Below are 19,902 nucleotides of genomic sequence, written 5' to 3' on the forward strand. Positions count from 1 at the left end.
GGTTCTCAACCTAGCACGAACTGTCCTCATAAAAGGTTCATTCTTCCTGACGACCGGGTACCATGTATTTCGATATCAACTCCAACGGATCGGCGTGGACTAAGTTAGGGCAGCACCTGGACTCTATGTACTAGCACAAACAAATCGCGACATGTGTTGCATTCTCGAGTCCCAACAATATTCAAGGTCTGGTCCTGTCCAGGACAAAGCTATCATCCAGCTAGCCAGACCGTCCCCTTCTACCATATGCCCGGCAACATAAAAAGCTATCATCCAGCTAGCCAGACCGTCCCCTTCTACCATATGCCCGGCAACATAGTGTATCGCTTCTTCTTGTACTTGTCACCAAATTCTTTGCGATACCTCCGCTCCTTCTTTTTTGCCCATTGCGCCATCTGGGCCACACTGACGATGGTGAAAATTAGAACACCCCAGCTCAGACCGCTGACAAGATATACGCCGATCCATGATATGGCCTCGAAAAGGTAGTTTGGACAGGTGACGAGGCTAAAGAAAGGACCCTGGGGTATTCCGCGTTCTGATCCTCCCGAGGACCGAAGCCCCATTAGAGTGAGATGGGACTGAAGATTTCCAAGCTCTCCGATGGTGAAAAGAGCCAATCCTGGATACAAGAACAAAGGATTCGGATCTTGTGCGGCCGTAGATGATGGTGAGTAAATGAAGGCTGCGATCAGGGCTCCGGAAAGAGCCCAGTAGTGGAAACTGTTCTTGAAAACGTTCCTGAACGGCATAGTGGCAGCCGAGAATCGATGAACGAACAGTGTCTCCAGCTCTCGCTTGACAAAATGCAGACAGATAAGCCAGCATAATAGTGTCTGTACTCGGGATGCATTCTTAGGCGCCGAGGGGTAGATGTATGGTCGAATGGCTAGCCACAGAGGATGTATTATGATCGGTCCAAGATACTCGATGATGAAGACTGTTCGCCATCCAATTTGTGTTCCCAAATCTTTGACATATATCGTGCTTTGATCTCGCAAGCCAGTGTCATGGACTGTTGTGTCTTTTGCATTGGGGACGACACTGCCGTCGGATCCTTTGGTGACACGCAACTGATGGATGGGAAAATTGCTTCGATGTGCAAGTTCAGAGTAAATGTCGGCAGCGGTGGCATTGGGGCCTAATTCGAGAGTCTCGGGCAGTGACTTGATCGGTTTGCCTGGGAGATTTGTTAGCACTGATATTCACAACGTCGATGGAAAGCCTACCTCGAGGGCGCACCTGCAGAGTGGCCGGCTTGGACGCCATGATGACAGGATAAGGAAGAAGCTGAAGACTGCACGGATGTTCAGGAGCAAGCCGAGAGCATATACGACAAGAAGCAGCTGTGATGTGAGCTCGCTACGGATGAATATGCAAAATCGTCAGCAGAGTCGAAACTATTTGTTGAGGCTGAGCGTGACAGCTTGTGACGTCGCCTCGTACCCGCCCGCCTTGCCGCTCTCCCTCTAGGCGCCTCTGGCGGAAGGAGCCGTCCAGGCGGGTAGACCTCCAAGGGGTTCGCAGCTTGACAAAAGCGTCCCCCAATATCCCTTCACTTGTCGGCCTGACTGGTACAGTATCCTTACCTAGGTACCTTACGTTGTACAGTATCATGGACACCGAGCGCGTGCTGGCCTATCATTAAGTCAAACCTTCTCAGAAGCGACCTGTTCGTGGCGTGAGCCTTCTCCAGAGGCTTGCAGCTGAGGTAGGCACTATTTGGTGGCGCTTTCCCCGGGCCCTCAGCTGCAAAGGGGCTGGCTGCGAACCTCAGCTTGAGAGGTAAATATTCACTTTGGTTGCCTGGCTTTTTCTGCTTGACCATTTGTCTTAACCTGCATTGCTTTCAACTGTCTTTCATCACCTTCAAGCAGTGTTTGCGACAAACGACGTTGTCGACCATAGCTGTATAAAACGTATCCTTGTGCCATACGGGGCTAACCCAGGGTTCTTCGTCTTTACCGATTTAAGTCCCGAAACTGCTGCCATTCAGGGGTAAATCACAACAACAAGGATGTCGTCCCCATTCTCGAGGCTGAAGGGTATGCTATGCATCCCTGGAGATCCAGAGTCCCGTACAGAGAGAGTAACTACCAAGTCTAAGAAACAAGCGGGTGTTGCCTTGAAGCACGACGAAAATGAGCGGCGAGGCTCCAGTGACTCGAGCAGCTCAGTGTCAACAACCGAGACCAAGCGATCGAACTGGGTCTTGAATGTCCTCAAAGCTTTCAAGATCAAGCACCTGGAGACCATTAAAGATGTTGCTCTTGTCGGTGTCGACGGCGAGCCCATCGATGACAAAACCTATCTTATGGAACGCATTATTCAGTTGGCTGCAGACCTTCCCGTCACCACCAGAACAAGCGCCACACTTACGAACGCCTTTCTCAATGAACTATGGACTGATCTCCAGCACCCTCCTCAGTCTTACCTCGGCAACGACTTCATTTTCCGTAATGCTGACGGGTCTGGAAACAACATATTATGGCCTCATCTTGGGGCAGCCGGTCAGCCCTACGCTCGAACGGTCCGTCCACGGTCGTTGCGACCTGTTGCTCGTCCGGACCCTGGTGTCATCTTCGATAGCGTTCTGGCGCGCAAGAAATTCGAGCCTCATCCGAACAAGATCTCCAGTGTGCTGTTTTACGTTGCCAGTATCATCATCCACGACATCTTCCACACCAGCCACGACGACTACAACATCTCCCAGGTCGATTCTTACCTGGATCTGGCACCGCTCTACGGTAGTTCTGATGCTCAGCAACACGCTGTTCGAACAATGCGCGATGGCAAGCTGAAGCCAGACTGTTTCTCTGATATCCGGATTCTCGGTTTCCCTCCCGGTGTTGGCGTCCTCCTCATCATGTTCAACCGATTTCATAATCATGTTGCGGAAACCCTTGCTCTCATCGACGAAGGTGGCCGCTTTTCAAGGGTCCTGAATCCACGTGGTCCCCGAAAAGCGGACGCAGACCCAGAAAAGGATTACGATGAAGCTCTATTCCAGACAGCAAGGCTCATCACAACTGGGTTGTATGTCAACATCGTGTTGAAGGATTACGTGAGGACTATTCTAAACCTCAACCGTGTCGACAGTGCCTGGAATCTTGATCCTCGATCCGAGGAGGGCAAGGCCATATTTGGGCACCGGATACCTGAGGCGACTGGAAACTCGGTTTCTGCCGAGTTCAACCTCGTATATCGCTGGCACTCGTGCGTCTCACAGCGCGACGAGGAATGGACCAAACAAATCTACCACAAACTCTTCGGTGACCAAGACTCCACCAATATGGGTGTCTTCCTCTCGGCGCTTAATGGGTGGGCACAAAGTTTGAGTAAAGATCCCGCGGAGCGCCCTTTCGCTGATCTCAAGCGCTTGCCAGATGGTAGGTATGCCGACGGCGATTTAGCTGCAATCTGGACTGCTGCAGTGTCGGACGTGGCAGGAAGATATGGTTCTGCCCACGTACCTGACGTCCTCAAGAATGTCGAGATTCTCGGAATCATACAGAGCCGGTCCTGGAACCTGGCAAGTTTGAATGAATTCCGTGAGTACTTCAAGTTGAAACCGTATGAGAAGTTTGAAGAGATCAACCCCGACCCTGTGATTGCAGAGCAATTACGACGCCTCTACGGACACCCAGACAACGTCGAAATATATCCTGGTGTTGTCGTCGAGGCGGCCAAAGAACCCAAACAACCCGGAAGCGGACTGTGCACCAATTTTACCACCTCACGCGCGATCCTTTCGGATGCGGTTGCTCTTGTCAGAGGGGACAGGTTCTATACTGTCGATTATACACCTGCTAATTTGACTAACTGGGGTTTCCACGCAGCTGACTCTGATGCTCAAGTCAACTACGGTTGTGTCTTGTACAAGCTGGTCCTGAACGCCTTGCCCAACAGCTACCGGCAGGATTCGGTCTACGCACACTATCCACTGGTGATTCCCGAAGAGAACAGAGTCATCTTGAACGGCCTTAAGAAAGCACATCTTTACAACTTTGACAAGCCCACCGAACGTGCACCAGACGTGATCGTGACATCTCTGGATGCTTGCAAAACAGTGATCAACGATGTCGATGGCTTCCGGTCCCTATGGCGTCCAGATTGCTTTATGCCTGGCCGTCGTGTCGGTTGGATCTCCAAGCAATCGAGTATGTTGGCTCTGAAGCTTTCAGGGAGCGAAGGACTGTCAACAGCCACAACGGTGTTCTACAAGGAAGCTGTCTCCAATCTCGTCAATAGCGAGCATTACGAGCTTGCTGGGAATTCACAAGTGGATATGGTGGACGACGTCTTCAACGTAGCCCACGCACAGTTTGTTTCGGACCTCTTCCACCTTCCAATTGATGGGATTGGATCCTTGCTGTCTGCTGTATACACCTGTTCCAGCACCGCGCAAGGCCCAGCCCGTCAATTTGCCCTTACAGCAGAGCGGCAGAAGGCGGTTCGGCAACTTGCAGAATTCCTTCAAACCCAAATCGAAAAGTTCAAATCCGGTCATTCACGACCCAACAACGAGCTTCAAAAGTATATGACGAGTGCAGTACAGGCATGCGCCCGGAAGGGACTACCATATGAGCAAATTGTTTGGGATGAGATCATTCCGCTGGCGGCCACAGTCTATGTCAATCAATCTCGAATTTTCGCCGAGAGCCTTGACTATCTTCTCGGTCAAGGACAAGGCCTGCTTCGAGAAATCCAACAGGTTGCAGATCTTGCGAATGCTTCCTCTGAAGACAAGCTGAAAGAATTTGTGCACCGAACGAGGACTGACATCTCGCCCCCGACTTACACAAGAGAAGCCTTATCATCGATCACCGTCGTCGATGGAGGACGCCAAGTTGAAGTCTCTCCAGGCCAGCGTGTTGTTTGTATTATGGTAAGTTTGGACAAGGGTTCGATTGTCATCGGCTAATGATCTTTATAGGAACAAAAGGACGATTTGCCGGTTGATGCTGGAGGCGAAATAGCGCTGTGTCGTCTTTTGAGCGATTCTGCCTATTCTGCAACTCTCCAGGTTCTTGGTCAACTCAAAGGATTGAGCCGAGCAGTCGGGCCAACGGGCACGCTCCGACGTCTGACGCAGGGCCATATGATCAAATATTTGAATGACGAGGAGAGTACAACTTCTTCGCGTCCAGTTTCTATGAAGGTCAGGTGGCAAGAACGGCTGAGGCAAGGCACCCACAAGGGGTGATTTGACAAGGGGAGAAGTGGTCTGGTTACCAGGTACCTTCAACCTTGGGTCCGCTAAGGTGTGGAGCTATTGCTAGCAACACTTCAAGACTTGGAGTGAACTGAAGTTGTATAGGATGCGCCGCGAAGCCCTAACTTGGGGTAGCCTTGTCGCGCACGTGATATCGAAAGGATTCCTAATGGCAGTTCAAGCCGCGACCAAGTATGAGATTACAGCCGCTTCATGTGATCACGTCTGATTCCTTGTCAAGAGAGCCTGAATTACAGCACTGTTGACACTCTTCTCTCTTATGAGTGGATTATACTCTATTAGGTCGCAATATCTCAAAAGCTGTGGTAGTCCTCCCATACATGTTTCCTCCAAGTCGACTGACGGGAGCGAGGACCTGTTCTTCATCAGAATGTGCATGGATTGGGAGCCCCAAAAACACCCCCGGGAAACCGCTTACCGAGAAATCAATCATGCTTTGCTCTTTGTTGAGTGCATCACCCCTGACCCAGAACCTTGTTCCCTCGATTATGGCAAGGGTGCCCCCAACTTGACCCGGGAATGCTCTGCTTGGGAATTCTTGAGTGCTCAAGAGCTTACCTTCAATGGAGAAAACCGCTTCTCCTACGCGGTCCGCTTTTACTGTCGAGCAAGGTACAGGTGTCAAGCCTGATATCGGCCATTCGGATTCGCCGTAGGCGGCATTGATGGAAGTTGCGTTTGCGGCCTCTACAAAGTGCTCGGAGACCATGTTGATGACGCCTAGGAACCGTCAACACTGCATATGTGGCTGATAGAAACGGACTAGGGCCATAGAGGCCCTTTGAACTCTCCGGTGTGAGACTTACATTCCTTGCTCTCGACCAAGTTTTTCAAGCTGTCCTTTGCATTCTGCAGGCCACAGCTGAATCCAATGACGAAAATGGGTGGATCGTGATTGACGAGCTGCGAATAGCTGAAAGGTGCAAGATTTGTGCATGTTCCTAGCCCGTGATGAGCGATTTGTCCTGGAATGCTGGGTCGCCCTCCCTCGGGGACCGGGGTTGACGGCGTACCGTCTAGTGATTTTGTACTCAGCAAGGAGATGGGTCGAGGTGAGAACCCGGATATCAGTAGTTTGTAGTTGAAGACGTCAGACCCTTTGGAAACACAGAGAGCTCAGCTTTCGTGTTAAATCTTCGAGCTCGTTCTCGTAGAGACAGCCCAGGCCGAATGGTTGATGCTGGTAAGTGAGGGAGATCTATGCTTACGTCCACATTCATGAGGATCAATTTCGACCATGCGTTCGTCCGAACTCTTGCTCTTCTTTCTTTCCCCCTTTCCGAAAGTCCAGTCTGGATCGGGGCATTTTGTGAGCCTGAATTTCGTGTCCCTGTCCCACTCAGGCCTCTTCGCTTCGATTTCTTTGAAATTGGATGGGTTGCGCTTGATCGATGCTTCGGTCAACCCTCGCTCTGCGGTACTCGACGGCGTCACTGGAGGCATTTCTCACTGAACAACGTCCAATCTATGAACATCAAAAGACTGTGGAGGGAGATCTGGTTGCTACTACTCGTTAAGTCTCATTTTATCATGCGATCCCCCAGCCTACGGGATCAATCGTTACAGTACTAGTAGTCGTGTTCATTGTCTGAGTGGGGTTCCGTTCTTTAGCTCCCAATCGTCTGTGAGGGATTTTTAACCTGCCGGTCTACGCGCTTGGTTATCCTGCCAATCTTCCAATGGATACGAGCTCGTACAGTACTATCGCTGCGAGGTGGCACTGGGCCAGCAATTCCATCAGGTACTGGCTTCCCCGTACGTTTGCCCGGTGAAGTTAGATTCCTGAATTGTGCGCTATACAGGACTATGTTTGTCGATCGCGTCTAATCCTTTCGCAAATCCTCCTTTGAAGCGGCGCACGAGGCTGGGTGTGAACCTGGCTGAGACGCTGAGCATACTATACAGTAGAAACATTTCTTCTGATTTTGGTTGCTGCTTCAGACGCTCCAAGAACAACGCCTTCGGTATGAATCCTAGAGCGAAGCAAATGCTCAAATATCGTATGCCGGATACGCCTCCATCACATTGAAATGAGAATCTTCGTCTGCAAAGACCATCCAAAGGTCGGGATCAAAATCGTCACATTGATAGAAGCTTGTGTTCGTGGTTGGCAGGTGGCCATATCCAAGTTGAGGAGGGTCTTGGACATGACCACTTTCTGTGGCCTGTTGTTGGTTGATTATGGACATCGATGTCGGGGGCGCGATGGGTGCTGCAAGATCTGGAGCATCCTGATCTGACGGCTCTCTTGAACATGGGCCATCCAGTGGACTCTGGCTTTCTGTCAGCGAGGTCACACTCTGCAATCGATGGACAAAAACTGACAGCCGGGTTCACAAGTTGGGTCTGCTCCCACGTCGTTCTCGCCTCTGGCGACAGGGGAAATCTGTTGGACGGTGACGATGTCATGTTCTGTAGAGCGACTCTCCAACGCTCTGCCATGGGCCAGTCATAGTGAAGTTGCTTCAAAACTTCCAAGGACCGATTCAACATCGTATCCGCATGGCCACCGAGCTCCGGACATACTTAGAAGTGCAAATCAGCTTTGCTCGTCAAAATAAACCATGTGTTGAGCTCACTTACACCTAGGCCACTTTGACAAGTAGCAAGAGAGCGAGCCACAGATGTAGACGAAAAATACCTCGGAAACGTCAACTTCTCGCGCCATCCCAAATGGGGGGTTCTTGCTCACAATTTCAGTTGGAAACCCTTCATCCGGTGACCTTTGGGACATGAAGGCATCGATTTGCTCGTAAAGTGTCACCACCTCGTGGAACAACTCGTGAGACATGGTTTCCCAATATTTGCGGTGCTCAAGGTTCTGGCTGTCTGGACTAGGTAGAACATATTCCATGATCCTAAGCCGCGTCAGAGAGGGTTGCGATAATGGGAGACAATGCGGAATGTACCATTTTAGATATCTTCGGCGAAGGACGACCTTGCACAAACTGTAGGTCATCACCATGGATAAATATCCCTCGTGGATGTTAATATATATATAATCGAGGCACATCGACAGCATCGCAGGCCAGGTGCGCTTACCAGGTGCAACCCTTCGGTTTTGAAGCCGCGGAAATTCCAGATTGACCATGTATGCCTGGGATTTAACTGCCCTCCCCACGAATTGAGTTCTTCACACATTTGTGAGTAATAGCTGGTGGGTCGCCAGGGTTTGTCGATAGGTTTTCCTTCACCATTATGAGGGTGACGTGCGACACGTCCCCACAGATTTTGTACCTGTATGAGACCGGCGTAGATTGAACGTGAGGGTAGATTGCACAAAGTCGGGTCTTCAATAGCAGGTTGTGTTCCCCTCAGAGCTAGCCTTTTGTTACGTACCTCGCCAAAAGCAAATTCACTTTCATCACACGGCAGCAAGGCCGTAATGTCATGGAGACAGAAAGAGGCAGGCACGTCGTTCGCCGAATGAAGAACTTCTTGACCTGGTCGAGAGAAATGAGATGCGATCCATCATCAAAGGCAATGCCGTTACTTACCCTGTAGAGTCCAGAATGTGCGTCTGGCCACCTCTGCATTTATCACATCTGCGGCGGAATGGCCAGGCGCCAGGGTATATGAGTCCTCCCGATGCAAATGCAGGATTGCGGCCACTGAATTCAGATCAGCCGCATGTTTCCAATCATACACTGGGAATCGCAACTCACTTCTTACAGCAATTCCCATGTGCACCTTTCGTGGAAATGTCAGTATCATCACCTCATTTTGCTACAGGGACGGGGCGGACAGACTGAGCCGCGGTTCCTATTTCCACTTCCCCATTCCGCAAGTCCTAGGAGGAAAAATGCTTGCGTATGCTCGACGGAAGGATCGTGAAGAGCATGCAGGCCATAAACAGCAGCAATGTCTGCAAATATCCCTGTTGCTTTGAGGCCTCCTTTGAAGCGCCGCACGAGGCTGGGTGTGAACCTGGCAGAGACGCTGAGCATACTATACAGTAGAAACATTTCTTCTGATTTTGGTTGCTGCTTCAGACGCTCCAAGAACAACGCCTTCGGTATGAATCCTAGAGCGAAGCGTTAACGTGTATCGTGAGGACTATCCCGGATGTGTCTGACAGTTTGATCTACGTGACGAGACAGGACCACCAGGAAAGAAGCTAGGGGTTGCCTACCAAGTTGATAATAAGAGGACATGAATATCTTACAGCCCTCTACCATTTCCGAAAATGTAAGAGATCCTATTTCATTTTCGTGCGTCGGCAAGGAAGGCACACCAGGCAGAGCTGGAATCAAGCCGTAGCTCGTCGGCCTCGGGCCGGACCAGCGCAATGCTTCTGTGCGTGGATGGTGAGATTGGAGGTCCGGTGAAGCACGCCTGTCTGATGGCATGGCCATACTGGTAGGCAGTTCATGACTGCCGGGCTGTGGGTCATCACTGGTACTCGAACGGTTCCGGCGTGCATGACGCGGACTTCTATACTTTGGGGCAGTAAGCTTCTTCTGGGTTGCTCAGATCGGATCTAGACCTGTACTGTACCTCTCGATCGTTCTGGGCTCGCCCACGCCCCAGAAAATTGCTGGCCTGGTTTTCAGTCTCATTCTGATGATGGAACCATTGCAAACTGCAACTCACCAGTTCGCGGCCACGGCAGGACCTGCATCGCGACAGCCGTTGCATGGAGCAATCGCTTGATTGTGTACGCATTTTGTGCGAAGTCGACGACATCTGTAAAGTTGTCAGGAGTATACATCAGCAGGTCCTTCTCCTGAATCACAGGTATCTACTATGGTCTCATGGGTAAATCGTGTAATTTGGCGCCAAGGTGCCATTCGAGGACAAACAGCAGCGAGGACAATTTGTGTGGCAGGAGGACCTCCTGTTCAATGTGAGGCTCAACTGCTTTAGCGGTAGGGTGCCAGTCGATGACAAACAGCAGGAAGGACAAGTTGTGTAGTAGGAGGGCCTCCTGCTCAAGCGGTGCCCAAGTGCTGCTTCGCCGATTCAAGCGGCAGCTGTTTTGTACCCCGGTCAAGCGAGTTTCATTAGACGATTTCCCATGAGACCGAAGTAGGGTACGAAGCGCCAACGAGACCTTTGTCCGGCAATGCGCTGGAGGTGGGTTCGCGCTTGATTCAACAACGGTGACCGACCTTGTACAAGCCACTGAGGCTCTTTTCAGCTTCGCAGACCGGGTCTGGCTTTCCTGTGGGGCCGAGTTGAGCGGTGCTTGTCGATCCATAGAATCGTATGCTTCCATCTTCGAATCGCGGATGTGTTGTGCCTGTTCAGAACGAAATGCGAAGCAGGCGAGGTCGGCCGGCAAACTGAATGAAATACATAATCTGTCCAAGTGGAGAACCAGATATCGTTATTCGAGATAGGAGAATTGTTTTATTCTGCCGGAAGATAAGGTACGGGTCCCATCTCACACTTGCTAGAGGCTAAGGCGCAGCCACACCCGTCTAGGGCCTACATTGGCAATGGCAAGTCCATCTGGGACTCTGGAACCTGGCTCTCCAGAGGTTTAGATAGCATGACCCCACGTTCATCCCAGCCGGCAGTCAGGATATTAGGCATGCAAAGTGTGGATGTCAATACGGAGTATTGAGAAGACAACGAAGCATTGAAATTTAAACGCCTTTCTCATCTCTTGCTCTCTTTTACATCCTCGAGCTCTACACATTTGAATTGCTGTCCTCCAGACTGAAAGAATGCAGATTCCTTCCTTCCTGACCAGAGCACCCATTGCACAAGAACTACCCCTGATGGAAAAGCCTTGCAATTTTGGGGCGGCAGCCGTGCAAACCTTCTCGACCACCCCCAGGCCTGATGATCCGTACCGATACCAGATAGGATGGGGCAATAGGTTTGCTTCAGAGGCAGTGTGTGTTTAGCCGTTAACTTTTGGGTTCGTGAATGAGGCTGACAAAGTGTTCCAGTCCGGGTGCCTTGCCTGAGAGTGGACGCAATCTCCCCCAGCGTTGCGCATACGACCTGTATCCAGAACAAGTACAATACTTTACGCTGAGACGCATCTGGGAGTCTTGCTGACGGGAATACTAGTTCAACGGCACCTCTTTCATTCACGTCAGATCCTCTATGCTAAACATGTAAGGCCTCCCCGCTTTACCGACCTTCGCGAGCTGATAATTTCACAAACAGTTGGTTCTATCGAATTCGTCCGAGCGTAGCACATTCGCCCATGACCCCCCTTCCACCACCCAGAGCAAATCCCGACGTGAGATCTTACCAAGGACCTCCAAGACGCTGGAAATCATACTGACATGAGACTAGCTTATCGCCTGCTTTCAATCACACAACGACAAAGTCAAGTTTACACCACTTTCGTATGAGTGGGGCCCACTCAACCCCCCTGCTGAGAATGAAAAGGTCACCTTCATTCAAGGCCTCAAGACGATTGCAGGCCATGGCGATCCAACTACGAAAGAAGGTCTTGCTGTCCATCAATACATGGCGAATACATCGATGGGGAACCAAGCCTTTTGCAACAACGACGGTGACCTTTTGATCATTCCTCAAACGGGTCGCTTAGATATCCAGACTGAATCTGGAAGGTCAGCGTCGCCCCTAACCAATGTTTAACGGCCTTACTGATGGACCCCAGGATCATGGTTCGCCCCGGCGAACTATTCGTGATCCAAGCTGGACTCCGATTCAAAGTCTCCCTACCAGATGGGATTTCTAATGGCTGTATGCACTATTGAAATGCCCGCATAGTTTGTAAATTGATATACTGACTGCGTCATAGACGTTCAAGAAGTATTTGGGAGCCATTACGAACTGCCAGAATTGGGTCCGTTGGGGTCCAACTGTCTCGCGCATCCAAGGGACTTCGAATATCCAGTCGCCAGTTTTGACATGGATACTTCCACATGGGAAAGTTAGTCAAGATGTCACCATCGCATGCGGCCAAGTGTCATGCTAACATCCCAAACAGTTGTCACAAAACTTGCTGGCGAACTCTACTGCTACGAACAACCTGGCACACCCTTTGATGTTGTCGCATGGCACGGAAAGTAAGTCAAGGAAGCTGAATAGACGGTTGGTACTCCTGCTGAACACAAGTCACAGCTATGTTCCCTACAAGTACGAGATCGAGAAGTTGGTCGCCGTTGTCTGTTCCATGAAGGAACAACTGGACCCAAGTGCATATTGTATCCTCCAGGCCAAATCCAAGATTGAAGGAGTCTCCTTGACAGAAGTGTGCGCCTTTACACCAAAATACATTACCGCATTCGACACGATTCGTCCTCCAGTAAGAGCCACTCTCACTTGTTAATCAAACATGTTCTAACTTCGCCGGTCTAGTACTATCACAGGACTATGGCAACCGAGATGATGGGGCTCATAACCGGCACCTATGGCGGCAGTGCAAAGATTTTAAAGCCAGGCGGTCTTACGTGCGACAACAGTTATGTGGCTCATGGAGGTATGTGGAATTCTTTGCAAGCCGAACTTCAATCTGGTCCTGACGTCTGCGTTTTCAGAAAGCTACAAAGCATGGCAAGTCGCCATTACAGAGGAACAAACGCCCAAGCTCACCAGTGCAGGCACAGTCAGTAAGTCATATATCCCACCGAAAGATCCGAGATTGGGCAGGACTGACAAGGCTAGGTTTCATGATGCACATGAGCTCCCACCTAGCCATGACAAAGTTTGCAATGGAGAGACATGAGAATCCTTACCGTAAGGACCCAGGCCCTTCTTGCACGACGTAAGATGTACTGGCTAACACTTTATCTCTAGCACCTCGAATAGGATTCTGGGATGACTTCAAAGGCGACTTCTTCAACCATGTCCCCGAAATTAACAAAAGTCTGAGCTCATTGGGACTTCCCAACCTCGGAAAGGGCTCGGTATGATTGGGTCGTCTTCTAGATAGATCACACAGGTCTTTTGCCGTTCAATGATTCTCCGAAAGGAAGGAGTTGAAGTTTCTCTTGCTGTCGACTCATACCGTTGTGGGAGAGATTTCAGTGCTAGCCTACTGATGCATGGAATGAGAGCCTCAGATGTCAGTGGTATCAACATGGCATGGAACTGGCAGATAGGTAAAAACAACATGCACATAGAAGAGGTATAACAAACATCTTGCGAACTTGAGAATAGCCGTCAACGACATTCCTGTGCCTTCGCGTTTTATTTCCTATGTTTTCTACTATGGCACAAAGAGCGCAGCGCATCGACACGTTTGCCGCACCATTGCATAGCTCGATTGCAGATTGTTATTTCCTGGGTGCACATGGTGCTTCCTTGATGCCCCCTCTATAACAGTAGGTCTTGTTTTCTCACACTACTAGTACTAACGTCCATGTATACATCGAATCTCCTCTGCTGGTACAAAGGAATGCCCTTCCTAGCCTCCTCAATCTCTTCACCCACTAGATCCGCATATGTGATCTCTTCTTTCTCTCCCGCTTCGGTCACCACGCGTCCCATAGCATCCGCCACGAAACTGTGGCCCCAAGCTACGTAACCCGCATTCACATCTCTGGCCGGGCTGCACATGCCCACATACAGCTGATTGTCCATCGCGCGCACCTGGCCCTGCAACTTCCAGTGCATTGCTCCAGTTGTTAGACCGAACGCTCCGGGGTAAACCAGCAAGAAGCACCCCTTCCGTGCCGCTATCATCGACAGCTCGGGGAACCGCACATCGTAGCATATTGCGATCCCGACTTTTCCATACCCTTTGAAATCAGCAATCGTAATCTGGTCACCCGGTGAAAGAACCTCCGACTCCCTGAAAAGAATCTTGCCTGGAATGTCGATGTCAAAAAGATGGATTTTGCGATGCGTGGCGAGCAAAGTCCCGTCGGGCCCGAACGTCAACGACGTGTTGTAGTACTTTCCGGAGACAGGATCGAGTTCGGGGATCGAACCTCCTACGAGATAGACATTCGCTTCTCTGGCCATGGTCGAAAGCGCGTGGAAGGACGATGACTGGTCTACCGTCGGAGGAGACGGCAAGAGCGTCTCTGCATAAGACGCAAAATATTGGCACCCATAAGGGCTATTGAAACATTCCGGGAGGACAATGATGTTTGCTCCTGCGGAAGCAGCCTCCAGAACCCTTGCCCGAGCGTTCGAGAGGTTCTGAGCCTTGTCCATCCCTAAGCATACGTGTTAGCAAGGGCCATCCCCTGGATGACACACCCGCCAAACCGAAACTCACCACTGGCAAGCTGGACCAATGCCAGCCTAACGGCCTTCTTGAGAAGCTGAGACATTTTGTGAAGTCCTTTCAGTATTTGCAGGGGAGATCCTTGAGCATCCTAGAGCCAAAAGTTGCGACGGACGCTCAACTGGCATGAACTGCCTGCTCTGTAGTTTTGACGCATGCCTACCCAAATACGATCAATTCCTAGTACAACGCTCAAAGACTAAGCGAGGGCGGCTCGCTTTGGGAATGTGGGTCGGCCAAACGCTCCAGCCGACGACGCTCTGACGAATAGGAACTTGGTCAATTATCCCACTCGCAAAGATATGGCCGTCCACTCTATCCTGCCGGAAGCTCAATGTAGTTGCCAGCAGTGTGTCTGGACCTTCTTGGTGCGAACGCTCCTCAACCTCCTTGGATGTTCGTTATCGACCCCGGCCACTCGCAAAACTATCTACCTTGTCTTTCGTATCTTCTAGTCTCAGGTTGACAGAGAACTCCTTCTTATCTCTCACCACGGAACGACGACTTGGCTGTCTTTTGATAGAAGTAAATGGACCGCGATATCCGTTTATGAGGTTGGAAGTGCTCTCCACGAAGGATCTCTCTGCAGGTGCCACGGTATACCGGCTGGCAATAAAGCTGGCGATAGAACCATCTGATATTTCTTCAACGACATTTCTGCACTTCGGACTGGGATAGATCCCTTTACACACATCTTCTTTGCTCTTTCAATTCTAACCCTCTGGGCTTCCAAGGCTTTCACAATGGAGACTCTGCCAGACGAAAAAATGCAGATGACAGATATCGAGGCGAGCAAGTCTCTGGCAACCGAAGATGTTGTACTCGGCTCGGTGGAGGAGCAGCACAAGACCAAGGTTGAATCTATCCGCGAGAGATTCGCCGTGTTGCGGTTTGCTCATGGCATTGAAACATTCCTCGACAAGAAAGTCGGCATGGAGACCCAGGGCATCGATCGCATGGCAGAGGACGAAAGACGGCCTCCGCCGATGTGGAACGTGTTCGTCCTCTGGTGTGGGGCCAACATTTGTGTCCAGACTCTGCCATTTGGAGTGCTCGGTCCTGAACTCGGTCTATCTCTTCACCTGTCGATCGCTGCCATTGTGGTGGGTTCATTGCTCGGTGGTGCGTGTACAGCATTCACCTCCTCACTGGGACCAAAAGTAAGTTATTGCCCAATTCCTCAAATGGATCGACGACGAGCATAAGCTGACCATCTTCCCAGCTTGGCCTCAGAACCATTGCTGCGGCTCGATATTCATTCGGGTTCTATGGTGCCAAACTCTGTGCTTGCATCACGATTCTCGTCAACGTCGGATTTACTGTGATCGGAGTTGTCGTCGCGGGACAAATCCTCAGTGCGGTTTCCGACTATCGCATGACGCTCAGCGTTGGTATTCTGATTAGCAGCATCCTCTCCTATCTGGTGACGGTGCTCGGCTTACACTTCATCCACATATTTGAGAGATACGCCTGGATCCCCTCCCTCATTCTATTCCTTGTCCTTGTGGGCCAAGCGAGTCCCCATGTGTCCCCGTCTACGCCATCGTCGGTCGAAGGCCTGGAGCTTGCCGGGACTTTCCTGTCATACATGGCCATCGTCTTTGCGTACGCTTCTGGGTGGGCCCCGATCGCAGCCGACTATACCTGCAGCTATCCCTCGACGACGCCACAATGGAAGATCTTCATCCTGACGCATTCGGGCCTTGTGACAGCATGCACTCTCCCAATTTCCATAGGCGCTTGTGTCGGGAGCGCTGCCATGGCGTATGCTCCATACGGTGACGCCTACAACGAGCATGGCTTTGGCGCGCTTATTGCCACCGTTTACCATCCTGTCGGCTGGTCCAAGTTTGCCCTGGTCGTGTTCTCATTCACGGTGATCAGCCAAAACACCGTCATGATCTACTCCAACGGCTTGGCTGCACAGCTTCTGGGGGATTACTTCCACGCCGTTCCACGCTTTGTCTGGTCCTTTGTGGTCATATGTGCAGTACTCCTTCTGGGTCTTATCGGACGAGCGCATCTCTCTGATATTATTACCGACTTTGTCGGTCTCCTCGGATACTGGACAATCGCCTTTGCCACTATTGTCTTTATTGAAGATCAGGTGTTCAGAAGGCGTAGCGGGTACGATCTGAGAGTCTGGGACGATGCGAAACGGCTACCAGTGGGCGCGGCCGCTGTTACTTCACTCTTCATCGGATACTGTGCCGGTGGTCTTCCGGGAATGGATCAGACTTGGTACGTTGGACCTATTGCAAAGTCGTTTGGAGGCATGGGCGGTGACGTTGGCACTTTTCTTTCATTCGGTTTCACTTGTGTATCGTACCCTATCCTCAGGACCATCGAGAGGAGAGTTACCAGAAAGTAGACGGACGTCTATGTGGTTTGGCTGGAATGTCGGCTTGCAGGATGAAGTGACCCCTCGGATGGGGCGGACGTGACGAGGCATCGAAGTCACATGGAAGAAGATAACTCAGTCTCTACAACTTCGAATACTGCCATTGTTTCACCCATACACGAGTCGGTGTTGTTGCGAATACTTAGTAGGGAACTGGGTTGTAAGTGAGTACGAGTGTGAGAGCAGTAAACAATACTTCCTGAGAATCGATGTACTTGGTAACAACATCTAGCGTTTCCATTTGGCATGGGGGACTTCAAGAGCGTAGATTTTGATGGTCACGTTCACGGTCACCCGAGAGTCTCCAATACCTCGAAAGCCATCTCGAACTGGATGCAAATGCGGCTGTTCACTCTCCTTGAGCGACTGTGGAGCCTTGATAAGAACGGCCGAGCCGGTTTCCAGCAAAAAAGGCATCGTCTGATATGGAGCATATAACTCCAGCTTGAAGATAGAGAGTCTGCTAATGGTAAATCACTGGAGTTGTGGTTATGGTAATATGGTACTAACGGCCTTCCCGTGGGTCAACGACTTACGCTATAACGTTATATACGAAGGATTCCGGATACACAACGAGTACCACGTCAAGGACGTCCATGTGAAGCCGACGAACTCCTGCCGTCAGAAGTGCCACCCTTTTTCGAAACCGGCTCGCCGTAACCGAGAACATCGCGCGCCCGGTCGCCGCTCCCAGACAATTAGAGGAATTTCAACGACCCCGATGCCCGTCTTAGAAATACACTCCACTACTCCATATTCTATCCACGATTCTGGCCCAGTCAGCATCCGCATCTTTGATAAGCATGCGATCTCTTCGGCATGTTATCTTGTGTACTTCCCTACTTTCCACCTTGGGTGGGTAGGGGATCTAATCCAGCTCCCGTTCTCTGCCGCGTGAGAACTATTCCTGCCGGAACTCGCGCTCGGTTCACTTGTTCGGGTAGATATCTATGCCTCCCTCAGACCCCACGATCTGATGGGGGTTATAAAGCTCCGCCACTAGCCTTGTCGTCGTCGAGCAGGAATCCCAAGTGACCCTGACATTTCAGGCACAAACCACAGAAGCCTCTTCTGCAGCAACCCCGACGACCATGGCGTTCTACAATGGCTTGGTGGTCTTTGCCGCCAGTAATCCATTTACCGCAGGTTTGGCCTTGGCCATCGCCGCTCTGGTAGCTTATGAAGCCTATCTGATCCTCTGGCACCCCCTTGCGCGCATTCCGGGACCGCTGGTGGCCAAAATCTCTCCCTTTTGGTTGCTTTACCATTGCTACATTGGAGACGAACTCACCACCGTCCGTCGACTCCACTTTGAATACGGTCCGGTCGTTCGAATCTCTTCGTCCAAGGTTGACATCTCGGACGCCGACGCGATAGCTCCTCTGTACATCACGCAAGGTGGCTTCCTGAAAGACCGTTGCTACGAGAATTTCGCCATTGATGGCCATTTGACCATTTTCTCCACGGTGGATATGGCCAAGAGAGCGCCCCGGGTCAAGGCCGTCATGCCTCTCTTCTCGACCAGCGCCATACGAGCAAGCACCAGCAAACTCTACGGGTGTTGCGACCAGTTCATCCTGCGGCTGAAAAACGAAATAAACAGCGGGCAACCAGTCAATATCCTCAACACAGGACGGTCGCTGGCGATCGACCTGGTGACCACGCACTTGCTCCAGCACAACTATGACGGCACACACGAGAAGGAGCTTCCACGGTTGAGCGCCAGTGCGTTCGTGGATTCGATCATCGCCGTCGGGCGATTCTTCTATCTGCCGCCAGAAGTGTTCAAGGCCTTGACGTGGACGATCAGGAAGATCATGCCAACCGACCACATAAAAACTAGCAGTGACATGATGGATCAGTTCATCAACCTCATCTTGGCGAACACAAAGAAGGGAGATGCAACTTATGCAGGGAGACTGATGGATACAGATATATCAGTGGGCGAGCTTCGGGCACAGGTCAAGGACTTGATGCTTGCGGGGACCGATTCCACGGGCACCAATATTGGCTATCTGGTACGAGCTTTGGTGATGGACCAGTCAAAGTGAGTATGACCCGACCCCGAACAGCGGGTATTCTGTTCGCAGAGGACGGCTGGAGGAACAGCACTGACTGATGCTATGCGTACAGACTCACGATCCTCGAAAAGGAACTCGAAGAGAACAAGAAGTCAGCAAATCCCGTGGACATCCAAAGCCTGCCCTATCTCTCTGGAGCGGTCAAGGAGTCCTTCCGCCTCAGCATGGCCAGTTCCGGCCGTCTCCCTCGCCAGATGCCGCCTGGCGGCTGGACATTCAAAGGCCATTATTTCCCGCCCGGTGTCGAGGTAGGATGTACTGCGTTTGTGATGGGGTTGGATCCCGACGTTTTCCCCGAGCCCGAGAAGTTCAAGCCCGAGCGCTGGAGCACGGCAGACGACGCCCATCGGGAACAGATGCACAAGCAATTCTTCCCGTTTGGCGTCGGCAGCCGCATGTGCATCGCTCGGAACTTGGCCACATCGAACCTGCACATGCTTCTTGAGAAGTTGGTCGAAAGTAGGGTTTTGCACGGGGCGAAAATGTGCCAGGAGGAACTGGAGTGGCACGAATGGTTCAACGTGCACATCAAAGGAGACAAGATTCTTCTTGAATGGCCCGAGGGCTTGAAATGCTAGAAAGGCGAGGCCGGAACTGTACGATCCATGAACTCAAGGGACCGTGATATTTATTTGATCCGGGCAATCGTTCATTCCCGGGACCATTTTGTGGTGTTGGCTGGCCATTTGCCAATGTGAGCCTCCACCGATCCTGAGTCTGCGAAACATGGTGGAATTCGGATTCAGTTGGACTGTCCAGACATAGTACTTGTAGCTACAACAGTCCATCGCCCCGACTAGGGGAAACAAACCGTAAATATGCTGCTCCTCGCTTATGTATTCCAACGGCCATGTGTTCAGCAAAGTAAGCGAGCTCAACTCTCGTCCGTGCAGGGCGCAAAAAAGTTGTGTCGAAGGTGTCAAGACGAGCAGAAAAAATTCTCTAGCTATTTACCGTGTTCTGGAAGCGTTTTGTCTTTTGGCATCAACGCCGTCCCGGAGATGGTACGCGGATGGTC

The 19,902-nt window shown here is 51.2% G+C and overlaps 8 protein-coding genes across 8 annotated transcripts; 4 read left to right on the plus strand and 4 right to left on the minus strand.

The window, feature by feature from the left end:
• Nucleotides 1-205: 205 nt before the first annotated feature.
• On the minus strand, nt 206-1,375 carry PV05_11034 (uncharacterized protein). Its single transcript, XM_013454483.1, has 2 exons — nt 1,230-1,375; nt 206-1,180 (listed from the first exon to the last, which is right to left on the minus strand). Exons 1-2 carry the CDS (start codon nt 1,267-1,269, stop codon nt 297-299), a joined length of 924 nt encoding a protein of 307 aa, XP_013309937.1. The 5' UTR covers nt 1,270-1,375; the 3' UTR covers nt 206-296.
• A 230-nt stretch (nt 1,376-1,605) lies between these two features.
• On the plus strand, nt 1,606-5,481 carry PV05_11035 (uncharacterized protein). The gene is made up of 2 exons (XM_013454484.1): nt 1,606-4,888; nt 4,937-5,481. Exons 1-2 carry the CDS (start codon nt 2,018-2,020, stop codon nt 5,204-5,206), a joined length of 3,141 nt encoding a protein of 1,046 aa, XP_013309938.1. The 5' UTR covers nt 1,606-2,017; the 3' UTR covers nt 5,207-5,481.
• Nucleotides 5,317-6,701, minus strand: PV05_11036 (uncharacterized protein). Its single transcript, XM_013454485.1, has 5 exons — nt 6,445-6,701; nt 6,250-6,333; nt 6,043-6,177; nt 5,655-5,956; nt 5,317-5,591 (listed from the first exon to the last, which is right to left on the minus strand). The coding sequence occupies exons 1-5, from the start codon at nt 6,677-6,679 to the stop codon at nt 5,505-5,507; spliced, it is 843 nt and encodes a 280-aa protein (XP_013309939.1). The 5' UTR covers nt 6,680-6,701; the 3' UTR covers nt 5,317-5,504.
• Nucleotides 6,702-7,226: 525 nt separating this feature from the next.
• On the minus strand, nt 7,227-9,591 carry PV05_11037 (uncharacterized protein; the record flags this gene model as incomplete). The annotated part of the gene is made up of 10 exons (XM_013454486.1): nt 7,227-7,509; nt 7,562-7,761; nt 7,820-7,877; nt 7,929-8,094; nt 8,146-8,213; nt 8,279-8,679; nt 8,734-8,847; nt 8,902-8,926; nt 8,986-9,260; nt 9,369-9,591. The coding sequence occupies 10 exons, from the start codon at nt 9,589-9,591 to the stop codon at nt 7,228-7,230; spliced, it is 1,812 nt and encodes a 603-aa protein (XP_013309940.1). The 3' UTR covers nt 7,227.
• Nucleotides 9,592-11,399: 1,808 nt separating this feature from the next.
• On the plus strand, nt 11,400-13,080 carry PV05_11038 (homogentisate 1,2-dioxygenase; the record flags this gene model as incomplete). The annotated part of the gene is made up of 10 exons (XM_013454487.1): nt 11,400-11,435; nt 11,492-11,772; nt 11,823-11,908; nt 11,967-12,098; nt 12,156-12,234; nt 12,290-12,473; nt 12,527-12,647; nt 12,706-12,777; nt 12,833-12,904; nt 12,965-13,080. The coding sequence occupies 10 exons, from the start codon at nt 11,400-11,402 to the stop codon at nt 13,078-13,080; spliced, it is 1,179 nt and encodes a 392-aa protein (XP_013309941.1).
• A 403-nt stretch (nt 13,081-13,483) lies between these two features.
• PV05_11039 (uncharacterized protein) lies at nt 13,484-14,448 on the minus strand (the record flags this gene model as incomplete). The annotated part of the gene is made up of 2 exons (XM_013454488.1): nt 13,484-14,331; nt 14,394-14,448. 2 exons carry the CDS (start codon nt 14,446-14,448, stop codon nt 13,484-13,486), a joined length of 903 nt encoding a protein of 300 aa, XP_013309942.1.
• Nucleotides 14,449-15,145: 697 nt separating this feature from the next.
• On the plus strand, nt 15,146-16,773 carry PV05_11040 (uncharacterized protein; the record flags this gene model as incomplete). The annotated part of the gene is made up of 2 exons (XM_013454489.1): nt 15,146-15,562; nt 15,625-16,773. 2 exons carry the CDS (start codon nt 15,146-15,148, stop codon nt 16,771-16,773), a joined length of 1,566 nt encoding a protein of 521 aa, XP_013309943.1.
• A 1,121-nt stretch (nt 16,774-17,894) lies between these two features.
• PV05_11041 (uncharacterized protein) lies at nt 17,895-19,462 on the plus strand (the record flags this gene model as incomplete). The annotated part of the gene is made up of 2 exons (XM_013454490.1): nt 17,895-18,850; nt 18,937-19,462. The coding sequence occupies 2 exons, from the start codon at nt 17,895-17,897 to the stop codon at nt 19,460-19,462; spliced, it is 1,482 nt and encodes a 493-aa protein (XP_013309944.1).
• Nucleotides 19,463-19,902: the final 440 nt, after the last annotated feature.

The sequence above is a fragment of the Exophiala xenobiotica genome (assembly GCF_000835505.1).
Source record: "Exophiala xenobiotica strain CBS 118157 unplaced genomic scaffold supercont1.7, whole genome shotgun sequence".
NCBI lineage: Eukaryota > Fungi > Ascomycota > Eurotiomycetes > Chaetothyriales > Herpotrichiellaceae > Exophiala > Exophiala xenobiotica.